Source organism: Odontesthes bonariensis, chromosome 5, assembly GCF_027942865.1.
Source record: "Odontesthes bonariensis isolate fOdoBon6 chromosome 5, fOdoBon6.hap1, whole genome shotgun sequence".
Taxonomy (NCBI): domain Eukaryota; kingdom Metazoa; phylum Chordata; class Actinopteri; order Atheriniformes; family Atherinopsidae; genus Odontesthes; species Odontesthes bonariensis.
This window is the reverse complement of record NC_134510.1, coordinates 27814794-27840661: the sequence shown is the minus strand read 5'-3', so window position 1 is coordinate 27840661 and position 25868 is coordinate 27814794. Positions and strand designations below refer to the sequence as shown.

General features: G+C 42.5%; 1 protein-coding gene across 5 annotated transcripts; it reads right to left on the bottom strand.

Annotated features, from left to right (window-relative positions):
* Positions 1-322: 322 nt before the first annotated feature.
* Positions 323-25724, bottom strand: lipeb (lipase, hormone-sensitive b). 5 transcript variants are annotated; one of them, XM_075465946.1, is made up of 15 exons: positions 25569-25724; positions 25104-25140; positions 22521-22561; positions 19336-19577; positions 18121-18405; positions 17519-17609; positions 16325-16470; positions 15761-15946; positions 14742-14894; positions 12041-12185; positions 10515-10742; positions 9383-9583; positions 5920-6101; positions 4926-5192; positions 323-4377 (listed from the first exon to the last, which is right to left on the bottom strand). In XM_075465946.1, exons 1-15 carry the CDS (start codon positions 25657-25659, stop codon positions 3973-3975), a joined length of 2700 nt encoding a protein of 899 aa, XP_075322061.1. In that variant the 5' UTR covers positions 25660-25724; the 3' UTR covers positions 323-3972. The 5 variants fall into 5 exon arrangements, with proteins under 5 accessions (XP_075322061.1, XP_075322059.1, XP_075322057.1 ...); XM_075465944.1 differs by lacking the exon at positions 25104-25140 and adding an exon at positions 17136-17162 and having other exon boundaries at positions 25569-25659; XM_075465942.1 differs by lacking the exons at positions 22521-22561; positions 25104-25140 and adding an exon at positions 17136-17162.
* Positions 25725-25868: the final 144 nt, after the last annotated feature.

The following is a 25868-nucleotide window of genomic DNA, read 5'->3' as shown; positions in this document are numbered from 1 at the left end:
CTTGCAATACAATAAGAATGTCACTGAATTGTAAAGAGAGGTGGCATCTGGAGGAAATACTCCTGCGAAAGGAGCAATTTTTGACACCTCCGCTTCTGTGAAAAGGAATAATGCATTCATGTGAAAGCCTTCTGCATTGTCTGACATTCATCCCAGTGTTTTACACACAGAAGAAAAAAGTCACTTAGACAGTGGCAGTATTCACAAATCCAATTCTAAATAAGACTTAATAAATGAGCCTTCCTCTGTGATATTTTGCTAACCTTTTTGTTGGAGCCTTGCGATGAAAAGGTTCATTCATGAGCTTGGACACAATTGCAGCATTCATGGCAGAGTATATTTATTTCTGTAAAAATCAACTAAAGGAAGAGACCAGCCTACACACGGTGCATCAGACACATCATTCTATGATGGGAGACTGCAGCGAATATGCAGTCAAATCAACCTGCAATCCAGCTCATTTACAAATCTTAAAGAAAAACAAAGAAACATCTACAGGAATAATAAACTTTAATATACATTATTTTTTTTTATTTTTTATTCACAGGTTTGCACTTGTGGTGTTTTCAGCAAAATAAAACCTTTCAAAACATAAAAGGTAAACTGTTTATTTTTCCAGTCTATGGCTTGTTTTTTTTTAACAGAACAGACTAAATCTACTCTACATCAGAACTGATGCAGCACAATTTGCATATGGAGTGTAGACGGGCTCCGACACCGACGAGCACCTGCAGTTTCAGTGGGAATGGTTAACAGCACACGTTAAACAGCGAGGACACCACATCTCTCACCAGACTGTGGCCGCAGTCTTTGGTTCTGCTTTAAACCTCAACCTTGAGGGAAAGATGTGCGACTCCTTCTAGCGTGGGTCACCAGAAAACATTTCTTAGAAATGCTCGAGGTTAGTTTTTACAGGCAGACCTTCTGGAAACGTACACTTACTCTCAGTCGAGTGTTACAGTATAAGGGGTAGAAGTGTGTGATCTGTGAAGCCTGTAAAGCTTGAGGTGACAGACATATTGCACAAGAATAAACAACATCACTGCGTTTCTGACTGAAGAGGAAGAAGCTGAAAAAAAAACAACTAAGAAATGATGATGGTGTGTTACTACGTAGCTTCACTGTAAATGCTGCCCTGGTTGAAGTAGCACGGTTATTTTACTGACATGACTGAGCTGGAAAACAGGGGTACAACTGCACGACTTACAGTACTTGACTTCTAAAACATTTTCTTTCTTAAATCTCAGGGAAGGTCTACAGGGAATGAAACTGTTCACGACACATAAATAAAAATCGACACAGATGAGGCAGCGAAACGGTTATTTCAGATTGAAATCGCAGGCTGCAACTGAAGAAGCCCTGACTTAGTCAGGAATGACAAAAAGAACAAAACAAAACAAAAAAAAGTCAACACTGACGATTAGTCCAAAAAAAAATCGTCGGACCAGAACACAAGATGGGCTTTCCGGGTCATCACTTGCACTTGAGAAGCATGACAGGTCAACTGGGCTACGAGGCATATGAAGGCCAATACACAGTAGGTGTAATGTTTGACACAGTTTTTTTTTTTTTTTTCTTCAACAATTTTGTATGAATCACATCATCTAAGCATTGGTGAAGTTCATACATGGTAAAATGTTGTCCCTTAGAGGCTCGACGACATAAAAGAGGTTGCCCTCAACAGCAATTAATACGACTAATGGTCTCTTGACTGTAAAGTGCCATCCTGGTCATTACGTGAACGTATGACACACAGAGGTTGCTCCCATGTGGCAGCTCCAGTTCCCCCCCCCACACACACACACACACACACGACCGCGAAAACGCGAGTGCGCATATGCAGACTGAATTTGAACCACACACACACCGAGAAAAGAGGACAAACGACAATAACGTGCACGTAAGCTTGAGCTTAAAATAAACTTGCACTGATCGACAAACCAACAGCAGCAGAAGTGCACAGTGAGCATAAATGGCGGCTTTGCTCAAACTTCTGCCCAACATCTCAGAGAGAGTGAGTTTATGACTTCTTTCCTCTTCACGGGCCTCGTTCTTCCCATCAATCTCCCTAAAAATATTGCAGTAAGTACTTCTGTAGCCGACAGCACTGAGGACGCTCTAATCCTGTAGCATGACTGCTGTTGAAAATCCTGCTCTTCTTCAGGGGGAGGATTTTCGCACTCAGAGCGTCAGCTAAATCCTATTCATTGAACAGCGTCCCTCTCTGCAGACCTGGCAACCCTGGGCCTGTTACCAGGCAAGCGAGGGACACAGCCAGCATTGTTGGCAACTATATTTAGTTGGACCTGATATATGGACTAAACCTCTGAAGGACATTTTTGTGTACGTTAAAGTGCTTCGATAGCAGCCCGCTCAGATCGCCCTCAAGTAATCAAAAGCAAAGTCAACTCCAGAGGTAGCAATGAGGAGCAAATATATCCGGACCAACAGCCTCTTTTAGTTGGCCAAACGCGAGCGAGTGGTTTTTCAACGAAGCACTTTAAAGCCTGAAGGCTTCTGATTGGAGAAAAAAAAAAACAAAGAAAAACAAAAAAACACAAGTTGTCGGGTCTGAAATCCCAACGGAGAGTGGTACTGTGCCTCGGTGCATAGTGCAAAGAGAAGTTTAAAATGGGTATTGAAAGCTGAGCTTTATACTGCTGCACTCTATCCGACGCCATCTCTGCAGGAGAACAATGAGCAACCGTTTTCCAGTCTTGAAATATTGAAAATAAAAAAAATTAAAAACCCTTTGGCCTTTTAAAACATCTGATAGACATTACTTACAAAGATGGGACCACAGATTCCTTGCACTTGTTTTTTTTTAGACGGACGAATCTTAGTTTCATTGCAAATAAAACAATTAGATGCATTCTTTGTATTACTAATATCTGCAATACAAAAAGCAAAAAGGCAGCAGTGAGACAGGGCACCATAACCCTTTGTACTACTTTACATTTTCTCTTAAGATTACTGTATTTTACTGAGAAAAAGACATGAGCCTAAATGGAAAGGCAAGGGAAGTCCGAGCAGCCGAGGCTGAAGAAGCAGAGATAAATATAGAGTATGTTTAAAACCATGGTATAAACAGCAAATGATTATATTAAATAAGAGTGCACAAATCAAACGAGCCTGTCAGGACTCAGGGATTGAAACAGCAATACAAACTGATATAAATAAAAATAAAAAAACTAATACAATACACTTTTAAATCTGCAAATAAACCTTAAGAAATGAATCCACTCCTCCAGTTTCAGGCCTTTCAGTCTGTCGTGTTTTAGCTTCGTAATTGTATTAGGGGGAAAGTCAACAGAGTTACTATCCACAAAGGGAGCTGTATTGACTACTAAACTGGCATAATGGACAACACAATGTGGAGTTATTAGGCGTTATTTAGAGTGGATCCCTAAAGGACAAGTGGCCATTTCGATGTGGATGACTCTACACAAAGGCGTACAGTTTGCCCGCCACCATCCGATTAGGGCCTGCCTCGGCCCAGATGAATCACCCATTCAGGCCTCGTCTTAAGATTCTTCCACGCTGCTTTATGTCTGCACCTCCACCGCCTATCAGCAGCTCTGTTAAGCGTGCATGCTGAAAGCGTGCGAGTGCTGGTCTTGGATCTAAGAAGCTTCTAAATTATCATCTCATTCTAAAACATGGCCGTCTTCGGTGGGTGTGTTGGTTTTGTCTGCCACATTTGATGCATAATAGTGCAGTGACAAGTGGTATGAATTGTAAGGCAGAGCAAGATACATTTTAGTGCTCCACTTTTATTTTTCTGTCTTAAAAACACTGAGCAATCTCCTGACTGCCCCCTCCCACCCCCTCCTTTGTTGAGGATGCTGTATTCTTCTCTCATTTCGGCATTGCACTGCCTACATCACTCTGACTTTCATTTACTCCTTCTCCCCTCTCTACTGTGTTGAACTGTAGACGTCTTTTTTTCTCTCCCCCTAAATCTAATCTCATCTAAGCACCGATGCCACCAGCGTCAGTGTTATTCTGGGATGCCACAGCAACCGAGGCCTCCCCATCAGCTATTTTAGCCCCTTTACCGACAGCTGGCTCTGCTTCCTCAATGGGGCCAACAAAGAGAGAAGCGGTTTCCCCAGAAGGAGGCGATACGCCCCTATCGGTCCGTTCCAGCTTGCGGTGCTTGCGTGGCTCCGGGGGCGTGTCCCTCTGGGTGAAGACTGCGCGAATTCGCTCCACGCAGATATTAGCAGCTTCCCTCGTCTCCCTGGAGAGTTGCGATAGGCTGAGGAAGCCATGGGGAAGGTCGTCCACCACGCACAGAGTGACAGGCTGGTCTATGTTCCTCAAACGCTTGGCAAACATCACAGAATCATCCAGCATGGGGTCCAATGCACAAGCCTGAGAGAAGGAAAAAGAAAAGAAGGGCATGGAATAGTGAAAAACAAATTTTAATTCCCTTCAGACATGTCAGGAATCTTAATTAAGGGATGAGGAAAAGCAAGCCAAGCATCCCAGTCTCTTTTGTCCCGGCTTTCTTTTTACACATGCCGACTCACTAAAGCCACCAAAGAATCAGCACTAGTTCCCTCATTTTCGTACAACACCCTCCTCAAAAGAGCATGCTCCGACCTCACCTACTGTAAACACCAAAATCTCAGTACTCAGAGTCCTCTTTGCCATTCCCTTCCGACCCACCTAATGCACTATGGGGGATTGTGTGATACAATAATAATAAAAAAAAAAAAAAAAATCCTTTAGTCTCATCATTTAAGCTCAAGTCCTCATAAAATACAAAGAACATAGCAACATTGCTTTTGTCAGTCTATCCTTGCCACACTTTAATCATACTTTAGCTTAAATGTTTTCTCTCAAGGAAGATGTGCTATTACATTTCTACAAATGTATGCAACATTTGCCCCTGGAAATCCAACTAAAACGTATCTTACCACTATGTGCACAGGTGGCATTCCTTTCAGCATGCTGTCGGGCGCCAGCAGAGGTGAGCAGAAAGGATCCTTGACCACCGGAGAAGTCTCCACCTTCATCTCAGCCAGCTGCTCAGAGCGCAGTGGCTCAAACCCCAGAGGAAACTCTCTCTGGTGCCCCAGCTCTGATCCCTCTTCTCCAGCAGGTGGAGGTATGGCCACGGAAGACAAGTCGTGGGTAAAGGAGGGATCCGGGTCTTTGGAGAGGAAGAAACTCACATCTTCTAGCTAAATAAGAGAAAAGATGAGAAAGAATTCAGATTAGGTTGAACAACATTGGGAGGTTAAAGGTGAAAGCATAGGCTTGAAATATTGCGCGTGGACATTTTGTCCCTGGGAAAATCTAAAGTTCTTTTAAAGAGTGGGTCTTGGTTAAACAGCACAAATTTCAAGGAGGAAAGCAAATTTACTCTCTTAATTCACCGAGCTAGGCACCAATCCAATCTGCCTGTGAGAAAATACATGCAGAGATAATCTGCACCACCTTGCCAGTATCCCACACAACTAAAAAGTTTGGATTTTCTGGGAGCAGTTCAAAGCCAAAAAAATGGATGAGTAACCTAATCTCGGCAGAATTCATAAAACTGACGCATGCCCGTTGCTGCAGGGTAGATAGCATTGTATGATAGCGTGCCAAAGTATCTACTTGCTTGAAACCTCTTTAACCTCTCACACAGTCTATGACTGTACAGCAAATCGTTTTCTTGCAAGCTGTGCGAGACGAGAGATAACCTGATCATAAGGAAGGATAAGGGATGAGGGATTTCTCTTTACTGTAATGGCACAACAATCGCTGTCACATAACATATGATCCTATAATGTCTGGTTAAATTCTCACACCAATACCCACTCACACTGCAGCTCCTGGTTGTTTAATAGTGTTAACATCTTCCCGGCAAAAGCATCCGCTAAGAGCAAGCTAGACTCAATGTAAACATGTACGAGCATGACATACGCCGCGCTCGGAGATGAACGGTGAACTCTGGGCGATGGAATCGTTGTGGGATCCCAAGTCTTGGCAAGTCTTGCTCTTCACAGATAATTTCCTGCTGGGGAACTCTGATGGCTCGCTGGGCACAGGAGGGTCAGCATGAAGAGACGAGAGCGTCGCCTCGGAAATGCTTTTTCTCACCGTTTCTGAGGAGGGTAAAAAAAGAAAAAAAGCAAAGCAGGAGGAAACTGATGAATGATAAAAAAAATAAAAATAAAACATGAAACTCTAAAAATCCAGACCATTGACCTTTAAAAGGCCATGCACTTTTTTTTTATGGTTAAAGACGGCGGCTCCAATTCACTCGGGCTAAATGTCAGTTGGAGGACATATTAAAAATAAACTGAGTAACACAGAATCACTTTCACTCATTCTACTGTTTCCATTTGTCGTACGTCTTCTGGTTGACAGCCAGCAGTTAAAAGCCCAATATGTAAATTGGGACATGTCAGAAAGAAGAGAGGAGAAGTAGGGGGAGGAGATTCAAAAAGTGCTGTCTCAGTGATATCATCTGCCCGCCCCGAGCTGTCCAAACACCACTGTAAGCAGCGTCATGACTGGCCTCCTCACAAAGCATCACCAATCCCCCATCTTTTTAATAATGTACAATCTCAGCACCATGATGGCCTTTTAATAATATAGACTCACCCAGGGGACTCTTATTTGATTGGGTGTCACCTAACAAAGGAGATGGAATGGGAATTAGGATTCCCTTTCAGTAATTTAACAATTACTGTCCAGGCCCTGCTGCTTCAAAGAGGAGAACGGATACAAATGGGCTAGAGACGTATTAAGCAACAGGGTGGGATTGGGCAGTAATTGGTGAATTGGATGCTGAAGAAATGGGATCCACATCAGTGACCTCCCTGCATATCAGCTGTAAATTAACTGTGGCAGGCTGATATTGGACAAATAACACTTAAACAGGCTTAATGAACACACTGAAAATACGGGAGGTCAACAGTACATATACACAAAACACACACAGACGAACTTGAGAAACAATCCTTATCGACACACCGACTTCCACTCATTGTTGGCAGCCTAAGCCAAATGCCAACCTGAAACCATTGCTGTGTTCGGCCTGAAGCTGATTTCGCTTAAGCTCTAAACTCTGTAAACTTTAGCAACATTTGAAATATTTTCAGGCGAGAAAGTAGTCGTTTAGATCCCCAAAGTGTTGGAAACCTACCAAAATACCAGCTATTTACAATTTTGTTCCGACGAATTCGGCGCTACTAAAGCTAGCTGCAGTGAGCAACGCACTTCCGGTTATTTTCACAAAATAAAATATCCGTTGCCTTTTATCATTGAAAGCCACTTCGATAAAACGGTGCTTTTGTTTTGAAAACAGGAAGTGAACCTACTAGGGGTGGAACGGTACAAAAAAACTCACGGTTCGGTACGTACCTCAGTACGGACCCTACGGTTCGGTACAGTGCCGAAGGAGGCGTGTAGCGAGGTTCGAGCACATGTAATAGATATCTGAATCCTGCCTCTTCTACAGTGGAATATGGGCGCATAGCAGATGCGATGTAAATTCCAATTGCTTCGGTAATTTTTTTTGCTCTGCATGTATTCGTATCCAGGGGTTGTTGTAATACATTTGGGAGACGTAATTGGTCGGGTCTTTCCATGGTTTCTATAGAACACACCTGACGGAGGTGTGTGGTGGTCGGTAGCTACGCCCCATGTCATGCTATCACGGCTGAAATGTTTCATCATACCACACAGACGGAACCGGCGCGTGTTTAATAAGTTAAACTTACACGTTGTCTCCTTTGTCTGTGGCGCGCTGCTCTCCTTTCTTCCTTCATGAAATGAAGAAGTATCGCCTGCGCTTGATCCTGACTCTCTGTGAGCTCTTCCAGCCTCGATATTAGACGCCTGATGCGATTGTCCATGATTAATATCACCATCATGCAGACCATGAACACGGTGGCCTCCCCGCTCTCCATTTTAGCTTCTTTGTGGTGTTTTTTCTTCTCTCCGGTTTTGTTTTGTTCCGTTTTGGTGTTGAATGTGGCGCTAAACAGCTAACGGCTAAAGGCCAATTTATACTTTTTGATGCTGACGGTTGCAGAGGCTCTGCAACCGTCAGATCTGCTCTGTGCACGACCACGCCCCCCCCGCGCAGAGGCTCTGCAACCGTCGTCGCGCACCTCAAAAAAATCCTGACAACAGACGGTTGCAGAGACCAACGGAAGTGCGCAGACAAAAGCGGCTGTGATTGGTCCTCGGTGTGCTTTTCCGGTTGTCTGTGTGGCTTCCTCCTTCGCATTTTCGCCAACTCCAATAAAAGAAGCTGTTCTTCTTCAATGTCGAGCAACTCCAGATCCATATCTTGCATACACTTTTTTTTTTTGAAAGATAAACACTTCTGCCGGCGCCGCCGAAGTTCTCGTCACCGCCCACCGAAATTCTCGCGAGTTGCACTGCTGTGCGTCCCCAGACCGAGGTTGCAGAACCATAACATGAAAAGTGGTTCGCGACCAGAGCAAAGCAACACGTCAAGACGATAGACGCAGAAGTATAATCCGCGCTTTACATGTCACTGACGCGGACGGCTGCGCGCAACGCATCAGTCCCGACTCATGTGCGAATGCAGACTGAAACAGCTCCGCTTGGGAAGGACAGTTATCAGAACGAAATTCGAGTAGGACAGTTCTGATAACTGCGTTCTTATAACTACTCTGTCCGAAAGCGTATATCTCTACGGACCAATCAGAGCTTGCATGTGGCAGTGTTTAAATGGGTCCTGAAGGAAACTCTTGCAAAATAACAGTTCCGCGTTCAGAAAACTTCCGTACCGTGTGTATTCTGCGTGGAAATGCGCATACCGAAACGTGACGGTTCAGTACGAATACATATACCATGCCGGCCCTAGAACCTACCCTCGTTGTAGCTAGCTTGAAACTGCCGTTTTGACAGGAAACGACGATCTGCAACGTCAAGTTACGTTGCATCTTAGGTAGTTTGAGTACAAGTAGTAACCTCATGATGCATACGTAACATTTTGGTGAATCTGGTATGCATCCAGGAAAAAAGTCAGTATGAGTAGTAGGAGAAGTATGCGGTTTCGAACACAGCCCATGACTTTAACTCCACTTTAACCTTATCTCACTTCAAATGTTGTACCTAATCTTAACCAGGACCTCGATAAGGACGTTTACCTCATTAATGCAAGGCTTTAATTCCCATGAAGACTAGTTGTCCCCACAAAGTGAATGTTTATGCCAGCAAACATCCCAAAGAGGAACCAAAAACAAGTGCACTTACACACCTGAGAAAAGACGCAAACAGACTGTATCTATAGAAAACTTTAAAACGCAATAGCAACCAAGCGTCACACTTTCACACCACCCACATCGTCTCAAATGTTCCTCCTTACCACACACACACGCATACAAAAAGCACATATACACACCAGTCGCAGGTGTATCGGTGGCTCCTGATGCAGCCTCTGCAGCTGTACTTGGGGAGGCTGAGGCTCTGTTGGTATCCAGCAGGGAGTGGATCCAGTTGGAGGCTCCCTGTCGGAAATCTCGCAGCAGCAGAGCCGTATCTCTCCTCACCAGGCTCAGCGTGCTCACTCTTTCTACCTGCTTCTCCGTCTGCGGCTCATTGCCTGGAGGAGGAGACGCGTGGGCAGGAAAAAGATGCACAAAAGAAAGAAAGGTTTACTTCAGTGAGCACATATGAGTAACAACAGAGATGATGACAAAACAATCAATTCAGTTCTGTTTTTATAGCACCAAATCACAACTAATGTCATCTCAAGGCACTTCAAAGATACTGTCCAATTCAAGTCAATTATAATCAGATTGACTGTAAAACATAATCCAATCAAATATAATAAATTGAAATCCAAATTGGTCCAATTCAAAGCTAAGGAAGCCAACAGAATTCATTACAACTTCTCTTTGAATTCCCCGTCCTGAGTGTGCATGAGGCGACGGTGGAAAGAAGAAAACTTTCTTTTAAGAGGAAGAACCAGACTCAGTGGAGGCTGATCAAATCAAGCTGCTATAGATAAGAGGGCCATCTTACAACTGAAGAAATATTTTGGGAAGCAATTTGAGGTTCATTACTTCTATGGTGTAAATTAAGGCTGTTTTTGTCAAGTACAAAAACTAGATTATTTTGTTTTATATACACATTGTGGACAAGATAATGAACAGAGGACGCAATTAGATAAACGAGACGACGACAGTTTTGTGATTAATGATCCCTAATAATAAAAGAAGTACATGCAGAAATGAGACAAGTATCTGGTTAGAATACAGAAGATCTAGGTTAATTTAGCTCATAAATCAATTCAATTATATCAATAGAAAATGGAAACAGGACAAGAAACAAAACACTTTAATCTAATAATCATCTATGGAACCCAAAAAAAAGTGGCCCCATCATAAGCACTTGCCCTGAACATTTACAGGCAGGCTTGAAGGACAGAAAAATAAGGAAAATGCATCTAAAGTCAATTCTCAACTTAAAAAAAGAAAAGAAAGAAAACAACAGAATCCTTGATGGACATCTTAAAAACACCCACGACCTACCTGCGTAGGCACTAAGACACCTGGAGAGCACACTGAGCGGCAGCAGGGGATCCATCAGTGTGAGCAGACGGGAGGGCGATGCGTAGGCCGTCAGCAGGGTAGCTGGATAGGCCACCACAATGCCATCTGGCATTCGCACACCAAAGGCAGAAGCACGCATTGATGTCGTCAAACATAAGTTGCCCCCCGCGCTGTCGCCAGCCAAACACACTTTCTCTCCGGTCCATCCTGGAGATATAAAAAATGTAACGCTGATGAGGTGAAGAATGAAAGGAAAACATTTTCCATTGAGGTGCAAAATAAACTGTGTCTTTTCTCTCCACCAAAGTGAGAATATGCACCTTCTATAAAACAGGTGTTGGCTCGCTGTCTGCCTCATTGCAAAAATACAGCCGTGCTGTACAACAACAATATTGCACCACAATCACTGCTATTCAGCCCAGTTTGCTTCAGCTGTCGGATGCACTCAAACGCAAGCATTGCATTTTCTGTCTCAGTATTGAGCACCAACATTCGTTTGATAGTGCAGGAAGCATACTGCATGGTCAATCTCCAAGTGATGAATGAATCCTTGCAACAGATGCAAGGACGTGGTGGACCCAGCTCAGGATTCACAGAAGCGCAATTGCAATTGAAGGCATCTCATAACTCACCCTTAGCTGCCTGTAATATACAATTACTGATACATTCAATCGCTCTACAGTAGCTTTAAACCTCTTCACTTTTTGAACTTTATTTCCCCGAGGATTCAAATTTAAAAATGTACATTATCTTTATTTTTTCTTTACGTTTGAGTACTCAAGGACAGACCTCCACAGCCTCTCCAGCCCCATTTGGTCTGTATGCTTTGGGGCGATTGTTGGTCTGATAGATAAGCACTTAAGTCTTAAACTGCTGTACTAAAGAGAGAATTTCTATTTCACCTTTCCCTCAGCTCGAGTAGCTATTCCTGTCACTTAACAGTAAGCCCATGGCATAACAACTCCATACAATGTCAGATTTCTGGGCTGTATTTGACAGCAGAAATGGTATTTCTAAAGTAAAGCTCATTTCCTGTTAGGGGAAAAAAAAAAAAAAAAAAAAAAAGTGTCAAATTGACAAAGTCTTCCTTTCATGAAAGTGGATCATTTAGCCGTCTCTGTTGCCTTTACTGGAGGAATGGCTTCCGTCTGGTCAATCTAACATTTAAGTGCGATTGATTTTTGGAGTGATGAGCAAATGCTTGGTTCTCTCATTCATAGTGATCTGTGGGTGTTTGGTTACCTGTCAGACCGATGTTCTTCATCACAGACACCCCCCCATTCAGACTTTACACATTGGCACTTTGATGCAGAAATTCTCCTGCATCCTTCCCCGTATCTGAGCCTTAATGCATTCATGTTCATTCAATTCAACGCCATCACCCATCGCAGATGACCGAGCGCCTCATCTGTGAGCTCAGACACCGATTGTCTGCATTGGAAGTATTGGAAGATAAAAAGCCGGTGCCACTTTGGTGTAGCCATTACTGTGTGATGTGCGCATACCTAGTAGGTGGTGGTTTCTTAGAGCCCAACAGTAGGCATAGAAACACTCTTCAAGTGCCCGAGGGAAGGGGGCTTCAGGGGCTAGAGAGTAATCCACTGACAGGATGGGGACACCGAGATCCTGGGACCAACTCTTCAGATAGGGCTGCACAAGCAGACAAAAACAGAAGGGTGACGTTATGAATGGCACAACAGTACGGTACAAGGTAAATGTTTGAGAAACAGTGGCAGGAGCACAGAAAGAAAAGACACAAGGATGAAAAAGTTAGGAATGTGCTGCATCCCTCTGATGTTTTTGGCTTACTGTGAAAAACAAAAAGGAGAACGAGAGCTGGCCTCACAGACACCTCCATTTCTCTTCTTTTCATAAAGTAATAACAAAGATGCCCACGTGTCCTACTTTGCATAAATGAATAGAGAGACAAAGGGGTATTGAGGATATATACAGATGGGTTGTCGAAAATAACTGCTAAAACACAGAGTACTTCGTTAAAGTCAGACTAAAGTGTTTATGGTACCTATGTAGTGACCTTGAGATGTCAGCAAGCATTAAAACTTGCTGTGACAATACTCTTTCCATACAGCATCCGTCCTTTCTTTCTGCCTCACTAACGCTTGTTGACTTGCTGTGACAGGGCTGCTGATCAAAACGACAGATCTCCTTTCACAGTGCCAGGATAATGATGATGTATGTACATGCTCGTAAGTCGCCTCACTAGCCAGTATTTCAGCATGAAATAATAATTAAAAAAAAGAAATGAAATTACAGTCAGCTGTGGTGTCTTTCAGCCCGTCCTAAGAGTAAAATTTAGATCGAGTGGGAACGCAGGCCATCGTTGTCAGCCTACAATGAGTGTCAACATTGGACAGCTCATCAGCTGCCTGCCATAAAAGAAGGAGAGCATTCACAAAAAATGGCCCAATGGGCAGAGAGGAGGCGTGTTTGCGTTTTCAAGGAGGCAGGACTCTGCCAGACTCTGAAAACCCTTCCTTCCCACAAACAAAACAAAAAAACAAAAACGGCCACATAAACACATACACAAAGAGGGAATTAGTTGCAGCCTACTCATTTTCAGGCAGGCAAAGCTGCTAATCTGCAATACTCTACCTCTATTATCCAGCACTTCATCAGCTGCCCTAGTTCCTAAATTTACAGAGGTCATTACATCCATTTGTGACGACAGCCTCACCACCACAGGCTCCTGCAACTGAGGTCAAACTCCATGTTACCAGAGGACATGAGAGACAGGATTAAGGGACAACACTGGCCTCTACCATCAGAGAAACCTTCAGTTTTTCGGTTCTGCATGCGTCCTTCCTTGGGAGATTCAGATAGCAGACGGCCCCCAAAAAATTGGAAGGGGAAAAGTATGAGGAGTCAAAATACGACAAGGAAATGCAAAAAGGACATTAACTGAACAAAAAGGACTTTGTGAGATATTAGTGGGATTGTGATGGAGCCTGAAATAACAACAAATAGGACAGGCCAGAGGAGGAGGAAAGAAGGACAGTCTGACAAGTCTTCCAATATTGCCTGAGGTAATCCTTCTGCGAGAGGGGTTGTACAATTCTTCGCTAATTCAACATGACAGCCTTCCTCACCTCTGTGATCACTCCCTCTCATCCTCAAGTAACTATGCAGCTGCAGATCAAGGATAGCAACATCCTTAACACTTTCACTGAGCCGTCTCTTGCAAGAGCTATAAGTAGCTAAAGACTGCAGATAGCTACAGATGACAACAGGATAAACATGGAGCGGGGGCACAAACCATGTTACAAATAAACTATTACGATGCACTCATTGAGTTGAGCATGTGCTCATCCTGCTACAGTTTCAAATATTGTAATGTAAGAAGACAAAATAAAGTCTTCTTCACATATTTTAAGTTTATGTTCGATACCGGTCGAACCTTCCTCATTCAAAATAAACAGGTAGGTGTGACCAAACTTTGACGGGTACTGTAAATGCGTTGGTATATCTAGAAATTCAATCTCAGACAAATATTCTTCTTCTACGAGAAAAAAAAACCCAGAGGGATAGAATGAAGTCAATGACAGGATGCACCAACATAGTTAACAGACAAGGGCAAGCTTTGTATGCACCTTGCTGATAATGAAAACATGGAGTCTGGTCAAAGTATCTCTATTAAGTTTTCAAGGAATAATTACAAAAATAATTAGCTTAACGGCTCATTACATGCCAAACCACTGACAGGAAGAGACACCCCGGTAACCCCTCAGGCCCCTCTGCTGTCAACGAGTGCGTGTCTCATCAAGACTTTAATTATCTCGGGTTCAATTACAATTAGTATGAGAAAACACTATTGAAAAACATGGCGGTGAATGAAGCTGAAGGACTGCTTTGGTGAGAACATTCAAATCTGGGGGGGGGGGAATAAAACAACCCCTGAGCGCGTTGCTTGTTTTTTTAATTAGTTTGAAGCTGTCAGATAATGCATTACATCATAGTTTCCTGCATTTTTACCAGCTGTTACATAATAAATAATACAACTAGGTCAAAACCCTCACAGACCAAAGTGTGCTAAAAGACTAGATGATGTAAAAACTAACATTTTTTTTTCCTAAGAAGATAAGCAATTACAGTCTGGAGCAATTGTTTTACTCTTTTAGCAGAAGTAAAAAAAAAAAAAAAAAAAAATGACTTTTTGAAATCAGGCTAGATCCTGAACTACAGTCTCACCTCATGGGATTTTGAGGTCTGGGCAACAAAGCCTCCCCCGTGGAAGTGGATCAGGAGGCAGGGAGAAGAAGGGAGGCGCTTGGTCTTCAGCCCCAGGGATAGAGAGATAGCGCCCCCCTCAGAGCGCGAGAGAGACAGCAGAGTTTCACTGTCCTGGAGACAAGGAGCGAGAGTAGTGTTAGAAGCATGAGCAAGTTGGAAAAAATAAGACGGCAAAACAATTAAGATCTATTGTTAAGAGCTCAAATTCCCATTAATCTCCCATCATGATGTGTGCCTCACTATAATGAACTGTATGGCAACTGTAAAGTTACAAACAAAGCCGAATTTCATTGTTGGTACATTTCAATTTCAGCGTTAGCTACAGGGCTCCTTTGAGAGCTGGATTAACTAGTTGTTCTGCCTCAGCCTGCTGCCAACCTCTGTAACTGCAGGTTAAGTCCATTAATTCCATTCTTGAACAGAAACAAGGAACAGGGATTTCTGCTTGTGCTGGCTTGCATTTTGTAAAAGCTAAAATGATGCTGTTGTTTTGTTAGAGGACGATCGCTGGCTTAAACTGCATGTTGATAGAATATCTGCTTAAGTGTCCAGCAACAAAGAACGGAGAAGAACTAGCTTGAGCGGAGAGAGAGGAGGTCCCCTGAGTGAATTAGGGGATCAGTGTAGAAAAAAAGAATGGGAGTGATACAGTAATGCAATAAAGCCTACAAGAATAATAAAGAAATACAATAAAGACCAAGCAAAAAATCCAAGGCTCATATTCACTCAAGCAGATCAGAAGAATACCAGCTTTGTTATTAATGGACCAGTAAGATGGTTTAACACATGCCAACTGTAATAAACCAGCTAACACAATGAAAACTTTCATTTAGAAGCATTCTTTGGACACAAGAGGGCTGTACTCAAACTACAATAGCTAGCCGAGTTTTTGTATTAAATCTGACTTTGTGAAGATTTTTATTGAATTTCAAAGTAAGCCACAATAGTGCGAGTGAGCTGAATACCAAGTTAAGTACCTGTCCTTCGCGTAAGTCATAAGAGATGAGTCTCATCTGAACCGGAGCGGTACCGATGTGTGCTGATGGAGGAGCTATCGTTACACATGCTGTGTGGTTGGCTGCCAGGGGAAGGTCAAAGGGCACCGGGGGCACCGAGAGAGCTCGGTTCACCTTAACTTGAGTAGATGTCATACTGGCGAGACTCTGGAGGAACGGGAAAAAAAAGATGGACATGAAGCAAAAAAAAAAAAAAAAAAAAAGAAGAGGAAAAGAAGAAAAGAGAACAAGTTCAAGAGATAGTCAGGCCACTGGAGAGAAAGAGTAACTGGATGAATAAATCATGAACCCCGCTGAATAAATTGAATTCCATTCCATTATTACTAATGGCCTGTAGGCCAAAACTGCATGAAGACAGAAAGGTACTTTTAGCAGAGCACAGTTTAAGTGATTCAGCTTTAAAATGAAAAAACAGGGGAGTGCTCATTTCTGTGTACATGGGGGGCAATGGTAACGCTATCATATAACAAACACCTAAGAGCATGTTTGTCTGTGTGTAACAGGAAGCATTAATAACCTACTCACCGACAGGACCTCCGTCTCAGTGATGTTCCAGAACGACTTCCAGAAATGGACATCCAGATTCTGGGTGATGCGTTCATATTCTCTCCCTCTCAACTCTGGGTCAATGGCATACTTCCCCGAAGTAAAGAAAGAGCTGGCTGCCACACCTGAGATGGGAGGGAAGGTGGATATAATGAGAAGGATGTATAATGGAGAGGGTATAGCATAGTCCGAGTAATGGTGATGCAAAAGAAATTAATTATAGTAGCAGTAGAAAAGAATAGAAACGGATGAGCTGGAATAAAGCGTCACTGACAAAAGCTCAAAATAAAAAGGAAAGTTGCAATAAGGGATGGATTCTAGGTGATAAAAACAACTAAGAATGGAAAAAACTCCCTAAGAATAAGAGAGAGGGTGAAAGGATGGAATAAAAATGTTTGCTTTAAGCACAGCAAAGTTCACAGATCTGAATTTGGCTGAGAATCTTCTCTACAGGTTTAAACAATTTCTCGTGACACAGATGTTTAAGACCTAAAGTGCTAGAGCCAGTTCAGTCAGAAAGCATTAGATTGTATTATAAATCTACCCTGCTTTCAATGTTAAGTTTATAGACCATCATTTTGGGTCAAGGATGGGCTCTTAAACGAATAATACGAATCTCTGACATAAATCTGCAAACTAAAATACACACACAGAATATCTAATACAGCTTTAAGTACTAAGTGAAGATCATTTAACTTTGGGACAAATCATTTTTCTATGTATAGTCACATAGCCTCTCAGTTTAATACAGAGGACATAAATGAAGGAGTAGAGGTTCCAGTACACTCACCATAGGGTGCAATACCTCCTGTGTCCACTGTGGCGCAGCACAGAGCACAAGAAACCATGAGAGTGGGATAATTCCTTTTTCAATATCAAATATTTATATCCGTGCATGTGTGCCTAGCACAAATGTGTATATGATACTACTACTTCTTCTATCACTCACTCTATACATAACTATGCGTGCATGTTCAAAACATTCTGAAATATACAAGAAGCACACCAGTTAGCCCTTGAGATTGCAAAAGATGAAAGAGCATCTCCAATCCAAACACAAAACATCAAACAGGTACACAGTCAGGGGCCAAGGAGCAATGCAGAACGATCTGTGAATGAGAACGATGTGGCTGGATGTTGAGAGGGTGCAGCTGCTTATGAGATGATGCTGACCTATTCCTGACTGATGGCGCTTGTAGTTTTCTCCAAAGGCCACGAGGCCGATAGCGATGGTCTGAAGACAGGGTCGAATGGCTGGAGTGAACTGGAGGGACGGATGGGTAAAAAAAACAAAAAACAACAGAGAAATAGCTTAAAAAAAATTCCAATCTAATATCAGTGGTACAGGTGCAGTCACTCAAACGGAAAGTGAAACATAGATGGGGGGGTGTTTCAGAGTATAAGACTTATAAATCAATAAGGGGAGGATTCATTACCCCCCCCACTTTAGGGTTAGGACTGTTCAAGCTTGGATAGCAGATTTAATTTCTACCTTAGCATTCCTCTCCTAGTTTCAACATATTTTCAAGGTAGATCGCAAAACTCTGAGCTTTATCAAAATTGCAAAGATGAGTGCACTTTGAACGACTTTTCTTCTCTGGCTGTGAAAACTAAAGAGTTGAAGGTTTCTTTTCTTTACCAGAGCAACTCCAGCCAAGTGTTCCCCAATCATTTAAACTAAAATACAATTTTTGCATCATAGAAGAAGAGGCACTGCTCTCCATTCCCCACCAGTTCTCTCTATTGTTATAACAATGTGACAAAGCTCAGCTCACCTGAAAGCCCAGGCAACGGCCATAGAAGCACCCTTTATGCATGGATGAGTATTCGCGGACAAAACTCTCACTGAGTCCGCTTTCATCCTGGAAAAACAGGTTGCCATGGCTGTTGTCGTGCAGCATACGCTGAGCCAGGTAGAGCAGGGCGCGCAGCTGGCAGAGTGCATTGCAATAAGCCTCCATCTCCCCGGCATTGTGCGCCACTCGGAAGAAGATGCTGCGACGATTAGTGGTGATGTAGCGCCCCTTGTGGATGATGTGCAGAAGGCAGCAACGCACAACCTACAACCAGCATGAAGAGTCTGTCATTAAATCTTTGGAGACTAATTAAGAAATTAAGTATTTACCTTTTTAAAACTTTAAATTAATTAAAAAAATAAATAAATTAAATAAAATCTTTGAACCACTAACTTCAAATGACAATGTTTCCTTAAATCGAAAGCTTGATTTACCGTAATAAAATGACCAGTAAACACAAAGAAGCTATTTTCACAAAATTTCACCTTTATTTCCAGAATGATGAGAAAGAACCAAGGAGATCCATTCCGAGTCATAACAAAGCCACTCGCACTCGTTTAACTGTTCTCTCATTAAAGAGGCATGTCCTCTGGGAGCGCTTAAATTGTAATTAAGATTAGTGTGGTGAGCTTACGAGAAGAAAGCGATGTGTGACGGTATGCCTAAATGAGAACATGTTAAAGAAAAAGAAAAAGAAAAACTTGCCACTTCACCATGGTGTTACAGATTAGTGAGAGTAGTACAGCAGGGATAAGAAGGATTAGAAATGTGGAAATCGAGAGGCTAGAAAACAGAGCAGCATTCATTTGCTGCTCAACTTAATCAGTTGTGGTGAGCTGCGCCAATTGAAGGTCATGACTTTTGATCAATAACTGCACAAGAAAGTAACATGGATACAGTAGTGTTGGGTAATTCTGTTGCTAAAGGATTTATCTAACCCAATTTGCAACATAAAATCGATCTTTGAAACAGATGTACTGACCTTGAAACAAAGCAACATCGAGTCAAAGAGGTGCTGCTGAGCAGTTTCTCACAAGGAGAGAGAATATTGACAACAATGTACTGCAGTTTTTGGGGTCTTTTATACTCCAAGCTGCACCAGGTATTAAATGAGAACAAGAAAAAAAGACCTGACACACACACACACACACACACACACACAAGAATAAAAATCTTAAACATCCCACAGCTTACCTTGACTAGTGAACGATAACCATTAGCAGGTATGTGTGGGTCAAAGTCAAAATGATGATAAACGGCAGCAAAGCCAGAGATGACAGGTTCCAGACTCCGAGCGTGCTCCTGGATTAGATGCATCGTCTCCACCAGCCGCCGAGCGGCATCAGCCTGTGACCCCTTAGCTCCTCCTGAGAAGAAAGCAGCATTTTCTTCGCACACGCCGTACAGGGCCGCAAACACTGCCTTCGTGTCCATCACTAAGAGCGATGAAACAAAGAGAGGAAAGCAGAGGATGAAACACAGAAACATTACACTATATACGAGTATACTGCATGTATGGAGTGGCTGCAGTTAAGGAGGTAAAGGGGTTGTCCGTTTTGATACAACTTTATCTATGCAATTAAAAAAAAGGCATAGTATCATTACTTGCCCTATAAGCTGAAGCAAACACCACACCCACGGCCATAACGAACATGTAATGAACACTCTACCTAGTGGGATATCACTGTATATATCCGACAAAACATTCTTAGTCCCATTAACTAATCCCCCATAGTCTGGTGTACGGAGATTTAAACGTGTTAAGCAAGCCTTGAAATTAAAAGATGTAAACCCAGGCTAAGCAGTCAAAATCCCCCCAAAGATGTAGGCAGGCGTGCAAGGAACAGGAGGCAGAGGCTGTCTGCTAACATCATGCTGCTGGGAACAAACAGATTACTCAGAAAGTGAGGAAAACATACAAGCACACTCACGTAAGAGTCCCAAAGGGAGGTATACAGCTGGCAAAACATCGCTGAGTATGTTTATTAAGTCTGCTCATATCGCCAGCCAAATGTTGAATAAATATCCAGCACCATGTCCCTGTTGGACTCCCTTTGGACTGTGCTCTTCTCGAGTCACCCGAGACCTCAGTTCCCATAACAAGCTCTGAGAACTTGCCGGTACTTACAGTATAGGGTGACTGGCATGCTGAGAGAAGATGGGGCAAAAGATACGCCGAGGAAAAAACTGAAAGGATCTAAAACAACAGTGTCTGTGACATAAAAAACAGAAACCAGGGGGAAAAAAAAAAAAAAACATACACAGGAGAGGTTCTTTTCCACTCCGATCGATGCTAACCAATTTCCTTACATGACTGATACCCTTGCAGTTGGATATATGATCTGCTAGACTGTCATTACTTAATAAATAGGAAAATGACCCTTACCATCCTCAGAATCTGCACAAATCCTTAAAATCATAAAAGTTTTACTGCCCAAAAGGAGATATGCATAATTTTTTTTATTAAAGTAAATTTCTGCAGATAGACACCTAAAACGCCTTGTTGAGTTGTGCTGAAGAGGCCTTCGAATTTTAAAAAGTGAAACGATATTCGTGAAGTGAAGTATTGTCTCGAGGGTCAAAGAAATAATAGAACCCTAATCGCACAATCATTATACTTTCCCCCGCCACTCAAGATGAGTAATAGAAGAGGCTACTTCAGTGAGCCATATCCCCCCCAACATGTGCAGAGAGGCATTCATCAGCCAGACACCTTACAAGCACACACACTGCATGGAAAATCCCATCCACTCCTGTCCGTCTGCTACTGTCCGTTCTTTGATAGCTCCGATTCCACTCATCATGGGAGAACCCCACTTAACAGGCGCATTTTGCAATACTGATTTTTATCTGTAAAATATTTTGGAATGAAATGATTGAATCATGTCAAGCATTTTTGGAGTGGAAAAGATAGCTCATCTTAAGGTAAAACTTGAAGGTTTCCGAGTGGTTCCCGATAAGCCTGAAATCAGTCATTTGTGAAAGTTGCTAGACTCTGGTCTAACCAGAGTAAGAGAAAAAATATATATAAAAAGGAAAACAGTCTCTCAGACGGGCCCCAAAATGACCTCAAACCATGGTCACAGAGTTGAAACCATGTGAAAGACCTTTGGTCTGATGAGAGCTGATTTCCAGATATCTCCAAAGCGAGAGACGCCAGCTCACAGCAGACTCTTTGGTCATCCGCTCCAATTCAGGAAATACTGTCTAACCATACAAATGTATCACAAAAATCAGCATTGAACACCTATAACACCACAACATTCCAACATGGTCACAACAAACACACATGTATGGGTCTGGGATTGCTCGACCTCCAGATTTGGCCCAGAGCCAGAGGATTACACTTCGATGTGAATGTTCAGAGTCTGACAAAACACAAAAGCAGTTACTTCACCCTTAACAACGCAACAATCTCGAAAGGCAGAGAACATTTCTAAATACGTTTTCACCCGTCTGCATTGACACATTCCCAGCAGTGTGATCTTAGCAGGTACAATGACTGGTCCAGTCAAGCAGTCACGCAAATGCCAAACTGTGGAAGTCGAACCAGGATGGGCACACAGCCAAAATACAAATTACATTGCTTAATTAAGGCAGGAGGCATAACTCTCATCAGTGCCAGCCAATAGGCCTGATGTTGACAGAGTAAGCTGGGGATGAACTTTACGAACCCAGATAACCATAAGCGGCTCAGAAACTTGCTTAATAACAATGAAGTGAGCAGACATTATACTCCCATCTAAGTTCAGTGAACAGATCATATGCAAATATTATCCAAATAACACAGTTAGGCGAGACGGTACAACCTCATCAGGAGCTCGCACAGAGTTTAAACTTCTCATGGCCAAATTAAGGCTACACACTCCTGTTGGACATGGGATAACGCTTCAAGCAGAGACATAATAAAGGAGCCATTACACTTCAGAGTAGCTGTTAATAGAGACGGCTCCCACCTATTGCAGCCACAAGAGGAAAAACCGGACTCACCTGCTGGCCTCAGACTTTTGAGCAAATGTCCTGGGTTATTTCCAGTTACGTCACTACTGAACATTACGTTTTCACAATGTACTTTTGTGTTCGACTAAAACAAATAGCCACTGTAAGCCCAGCGCTGCAGCTATTATGTTGTACGTCGTCTCTCCGGATTAAAGATGGATGAGCGCGGCCATCAATAAATCATGTACAACAACCAACACCAGCGACTTAACAGACAAACAGTGGCTCCTGCGGGGGCCCATGCAAAGTCCAATCAAGTGTTTGCCTATAACTGTCTGCAGACGGCCTCTGGCGTAGAAGCAAACACTGAAAGGTATGGACAAGCAAATTGTCAAGTTCAAGATAAAACAAAACAACAACAAAAAAGTTAAAATGTTTACCAGTATCTGAGTTCAAGGCTCTGTCCATGTCTGTCTCCTCTCTTCCACGAAAGCAATGACAGCATGGAGAAAAAGAAGGGGAGAATGAGACAGAGAAAGGGAGGGAGGTTGGGTGGTAGAGAAGCAAGTATTCGGGTTTTCTGATTGTTGCTCCCTTGTCTTCACAATGTTCCTTTTCAGCTCCCAGCCTCTGTACGTAAGCCTGTCATAACTCATTCTAATCTGAAGCAACATGCTGTCCTTCTCTTTACTCTCAGTTCGTCCCTCCCATTGGCTGGTTTTTTTTCAGTTTTATCATCTATAAGAAAAAAAAAGTGTTGAAATCAAGAAACAACCCTGGCCCGCTCAACTTTCTTCCTGTGATGGCGGACTATTTTGCCATTGGCCGTTCAGATGGAACAACACCCCGTCACCTTTGGCTCAGTTGGCGAAACACAGCCAACACTGGCAGATGCAGCCTTGAGAGGCAAAAGTTTTCTATATGATTCGCTTTGTATCGACAAAGGTCAACAGAAGACATGTGAACACCTGGCTACCAACAGTTAGGTAGCATTTTATTGATTAGAATTAGTTCAAATTGACTTTAATTTACATAGAATGAATTTTATGGAAATGTTACCGGAACAAAAGATATATCCTTTCCTTCCCCAAAGCTGGCAGATAGTTTAGAATAAGAAATAATATGATCAACAAATGAGAATAGTAAAAATTAAATACAATAACATAGGCTACTGTTAATATAGTAGTGCTGTAGTGTTTATTGATGCCCATGTTGGGCATCTGAGTGTTAAACTTGTTTAATGTAGTCCCACTGACGATACAGTTTAACTCGTTTGAGCAGAAATAGCCAACTCTTGAGAAATACTAATTGTCAGGAATGCATGCAGAGCACGGCCGAACTCTGAAAACCTAAAAACAGATGGTGAAAATATCATTTGTAGAACATTTTTCCTGTGGTAAACATGTCCCCAGAGGACATTTTGGCTGAAATAACAGATGACTGTTCCATAACTCAATAGAGGGAAATATGACCTCTCACCCACAGATGAAAATACACAAAACATAACAACGGCACTCATGAAAAATGTTGCTGTTTCTGCTCCCTTTATCCTCGTTCCTATTTTTACTAACTAAACCAAAGTTTTCCAACCCATTAGGTGCCCCTTTTTTGCTTGTTGATTTATAGACCAAGATATTTTTGGTACATCACACATAAAAGAGAAAAATACAAGTGTAAATCATAACATGAATGGCGGCACATTTGTTCCTGTATTGTGTATGTTGGCTTAATGCTACACAGTAATTATTCAACACTTACTTCGACACAACTAAGCTAATGATGTCATTGCCTGTGCTCTTCCCTCTGCAACAAGCAAAATGTTACAGAAAAGACCACTTAACTGCAAGAGAGAGCGACGCCTGACAAAACTTAAATACCTCATGACAGTGTAAAATTTGATAAAAGAAGGAGGCGTCTTTTGCTGGTGATGACACACTTTATTCCAGACATATCACTCATAGCTCCTATCCCTTTTTCTATGTTTCTATTTATTCATGTCTATAAAGTAGAAATTTTAAGCTTGATTTAATATACACCCTAGGACATGAATGTACTCTGGCAGTCCCTTGAAGTGGAACTCCCCCTTCTGGCACAAAGCCCTTATCTGTCCATGCAAGGAGAAAATCTCAAGATCTGTCACATGGTGAGAATTGCAACCCCATAGGCTCCTCTGTGTTTATGCCATTTCTTAAGCTTTGTGAGATACAATATCTAGTCTATCTTCTTAAACACACTTTGAGTGTTGAAGGTATGGGAGGCACGTTTTAAAAATAGAAATCGAGAAGGAGGAAGAGCCCACAGCAAGGGCTCTGTCGTGTCCCAGACAAGAGTAGATTCACACGCTAACAAGGTCAAAGGCAACAACAGGAAACTAATAACAATGAGCGTGCACACCGCCACCCGCCCAACAAATGTAGGGCTTAGTTCAGCAGTTTAACGCAATCACAAATGGAAGAGTGTAATTCTGATAATCAAATCTGATGAAAACTAAGTAACTCGGCACTTTATGCAACAAGAAAGATAGGGTACAAAAAAAATCCTCTAATCTCATTACGAAGGCCTAAGCCTATTGAATACACAATAGTAAGAAACACGTACTTTAATAAAATCAAATATCAGAGCAAGGACAAAACTAACGTACAAAGACAAAGCTAGGGAGACATTTTAAGAGTAGTTAAAGTCATAAGTAATTATGCCCTTGACCTGGTTGGATAGTTACATTTAAAGTAAGATTAGGGACAATTTCACATGGAAATAGAGCGCGTGGGTCGTTAAATCTTTTTTTTTTACAGCAGACTCACAATGCATGCATCCTGTTAATTTTACTACCATCCTTCAGGATGTCCACTTGTCAGCCTACTCTGGAGTCGTACGGGCAGAACTAATTACGGCGTCCCCATTGATAGCTTAATAGTTTTATGGACCGAGCTTTACGCCAATAAACACCTCCTTCCCATTCATATCTCGCACTCAGCTTAATCTCGTTAATCTAGTCCACTACCTCTTGGCTATGGCTGGAGTACCTGCTCAGGTTGCTGCTGTCAGGGTCAGCGGTTGAGACTAAGGGCACAGAACGTGAAAAGTTTATATGAATACATATAGGTGCTATATATATATAAAATGCTGGTTAACCTCAGGTAAAGCAACGACACTACAACAACTGCTTAGGTTTTAACTATTAGTGGTCATGTTGTGGCTAGGACTAGTGGATGCTCTTAACTACAGACATGTCAGTGACAGAGGCTTGTAGGGCGTTTCTTTCTCCAACACTTTTTTACGGTCTAAGCATATCTCATCGACACCAACTGTTTTGACGTAATTCAACATTCAGCAGATCTAATCTTTTGATACTGACCCAGCGGTTGCTACCCAAGACAGCTAACCTAGCGGCTAACGAACGCTAGCGGGAGGAGACAGCGTCTACATGGGAGAGTTATTACAAGGACAAGTGGCAGGGGGCGAGGTTGACACACCACATAAAAACTCACCCACAGGGCCCTCTTTGAATCTGGAAGAGCGTCTACCATTAACACCTCTCTCCAATCTGCCATTCGCTCCACCTTTCTTGCTCGACGCCATCTTCGCCCACTCTGTTTACGTACGGCCTCTCATATCTCTCATACATACCTACCTGGCAGCGCTGAGATCCCGCCCCTGCCAAAAATTCGAGCCAATGAATGACCGCGTACCAGTCCAGTAGCCAATCACGACGCTAATCAACACGTAAGCGTCGGCCCGGTTGCCCTGACAGTACAATTTACTAGGACTACAGATAAACTCATTCACGA

Excerpts from the sequence above, each read along its gene's own strand:
- lipeb (XM_075465946.1), bottom strand. The coding sequence starts at position 25,659 with ATGGCGTCGAGCAAGAAAGGTGGAGCGAATGGCAGATTGGAGAGAGGT. Across the intron at positions 25,141-25,568 it reads ATTCAAAGAGGGCCCTGTGG|TCTCAACCGCTGACCCTGAC; the intron begins GTGAGTTTTTAT and ends CTGTGCCCTTAG. Across the intron at positions 9,584-10,514 it reads GTGTCTTAGTGCCTACGCAG|GCAATGAGCCGCAGACGGAG; the intron begins GTAGGTCGTGGG and ends CTCCTCCTCCAG.